We start from the raw sequence: 2,362 nt of genomic DNA, 5'->3' as shown, positions 1-2,362 counted from the left end.
GCCTGTGTTATAACGCGGCACCCTATAAAATTAAGGGAAGGAAATGTTTGAAATCAGACCCTGAGAAATTCTGCTTTCAAGAGGCAAGTACCACTTCCTCCTGTGTCTTAGCTGGATGACGCACCGGTGGGAAAATTTCCAAGGCTGTGATGTGGAAATAGCCTTGGAGACATGGTTTGTTTTCTGAAGCAAACCAGGACTGGAGAGGTCACTGTTCTGCCTCTGACAGATGTACCCTCCAAAGCCCCGTTCCAAAGGAATAGTGGCAATGCATTTCCCAACGCAAGATGAGAAATCTACCTTTCCTCTACCACACCATCCCCATTCCAAACCCTCCAAGACACCTTCTGATGTAGGTCAAGTGATGAGTTGGATTCTTAGACTATTCTCTGCCAGGAATTGTCCTTGAACTTTAAAAATAATGTTTCTTTATCATTGCACCTGTCTTCTTCTTTTTATTTTATTTTATTTATTTATTAGACAGAGATCACAAGTAGGCAGAGAGGCAGGCAGAGAGAGACAGGTGGAAGCAGGTTCCCTGCTGAGCAGAGAGCCCGATGCGGGGCTCGATCCCGGGACCCTGGGATCATGACCCGAGCCGAAGGCAGAGGCTTAACCCACTGAGCCACCCAGGCGCCCCTACACCTGTCTTCTGATTGCATCTGACCATGACGTGTTCTTTTCTTGCTTGCTCCCATCATGGCTGGCCATCTACTGTGATGGGTAGTGGCAGAGGACAGGCATATCATGCTGCTAGTAATCATCTGCACCAACAGATGTTATCAATAATGTGTAATTTAGATATATGTTCATTCCAAAAGCATTTTTTTTCATTTTGGAAAAATAGTATTATCGTATCTGGAAGCAGTAAATCATTCTTATTTATGTTTGGACAATATCTTTTCCAACAAAATGAGGTGGAAATATCCTGCATTAAAAGTGAAGTATATTTAGAATCATCAAATTAAAATAGGTCTATTGTTAAATATTTGAATATATAAAAATATATCAGAAAGCAAACCCAAATCATCTCCAACCTTACCATAAATACAGGTTGATACCTTATTATAAATATGGCTTGGTATCTTGCCTTTTCTCTTACTATGGCAGGATATTTTCTTGTGTCCTCATGTCATCTTGGGGAATATTGAAGTACCTTCTCTTGTTGTTTCTTTTCATCTTGTACATTTCCATAATATAACTAATCATTCTCCCATTATTGGAGATTAATAATTTCTTATAAAAATCGTCAGAAGGAGTATCTTTGTTGAGAAAGAGGGAGGCAGAGGGAGAGAGAGAGGCAGAGAGATTTATTGATACTCTGGGCCTGAAGAGAAGACACTGAAAGAGAAGTCATTGGGAAGATGTTCATCATTGTGTCTCCCAAACTCATTTGCAGACAGAAGTCATCCAGATGCATGATTCCAACAGAACCACGATGGTTGCCCAGTTCATCCTGGTGGGCTTCTCCAGCTTGGGGGAACTCCAGCTGCTGCTGTTTATGGTCTTCCTTCTCCTGTACCTGACCATCCTGCTGGCCAACGCCACCATCATGGCCGTTATCCACTGTAGCCGGACTCTGCACACTCCCATGTATGGTTTCCTCTTTATTCTCTCTTTTTCTGAATCCTGCTACACATTTGTCATCATCCCTCAGCTGCTGGCCCACCTGCTCTCGGCCATCAAGAGCATCTCCTTTGCGGCCTGCGCCACCCAGCTCTTCTTCTTCCTTGGCTTTGCCTGCACCAACTGCTTCCTCATAGCCATGATGGGGTATGATCGCTATGTGGCAATCTGCCACCCTCTGAGGTACACACTCATCATGAACAAAAGGCTAGGGTTGGGGTTGGTTTCCCTGTCTGGAGTCACGGGTTTCTTCATTGCTTTGGTAGCCACCAACCTCATCTGTGACATGCCTTTCTGTGGCCCCAACAGGGTCAACCACTATTTCTGTGACATGGCACCCATTATTAAGTTAGCCTGCACAGACACTCATGTGAAGGAACTGGTTCTCTTCAGCCTCAGCATCCTGGTGATCATGGTGCCTTTCCTGCTGATTCTCATCTCCTACGGCTTCATCGTTAACACCATCCTGAAGATCCCCTCAGCTGAGGGAAAAAGGAAGGCCTTTGCTACATGTGCTTCCCACCTCACGGTGGTCTTTGTGCATTACGGCTGTGCCTCCATTATCTACCTGAGGCCCAAATCCAAGTCTGCCTCCGACAAGGATCAGCTGGTGGCAGTGACCTACACTGTGGTGACTCCCCTGCTTAACCCCCTTGTCTACAGTCTGAGGAATCAGGAGCTGAAGACTGCCCTCAAAAGAGTCCTGGGAATGCCTGTGGCAACCAAGGTGGTCTAA

General features: G+C 45.4%; 1 protein-coding gene across 1 annotated transcript; it reads left to right on the top strand.

Annotated features, from left to right (window-relative positions):
- The first annotated feature begins 1,414 nt into the window (after window positions 1-1,414).
- Window positions 1,415-2,362, top strand: LOC111139072 (olfactory receptor 10T2). Its single transcript, XM_022491210.1, has one exon. It carries the CDS (start codon window positions 1,415-1,417, stop codon window positions 2,360-2,362), a length of 948 nt encoding a protein of 315 aa, XP_022346918.1.

This window comes from Enhydra lutris, unplaced genomic scaffold (assembly GCF_002288905.1).
Source record: "Enhydra lutris kenyoni isolate GAN:26980312 unplaced genomic scaffold, ASM228890v2 scaffoldscaffold94, whole genome shotgun sequence".
Lineage (NCBI taxonomy): Eukaryota > Metazoa > Chordata > Mammalia > Carnivora > Mustelidae > Enhydra > Enhydra lutris.
This window is presented reverse-complemented; position numbering and strand designations above follow the sequence as displayed.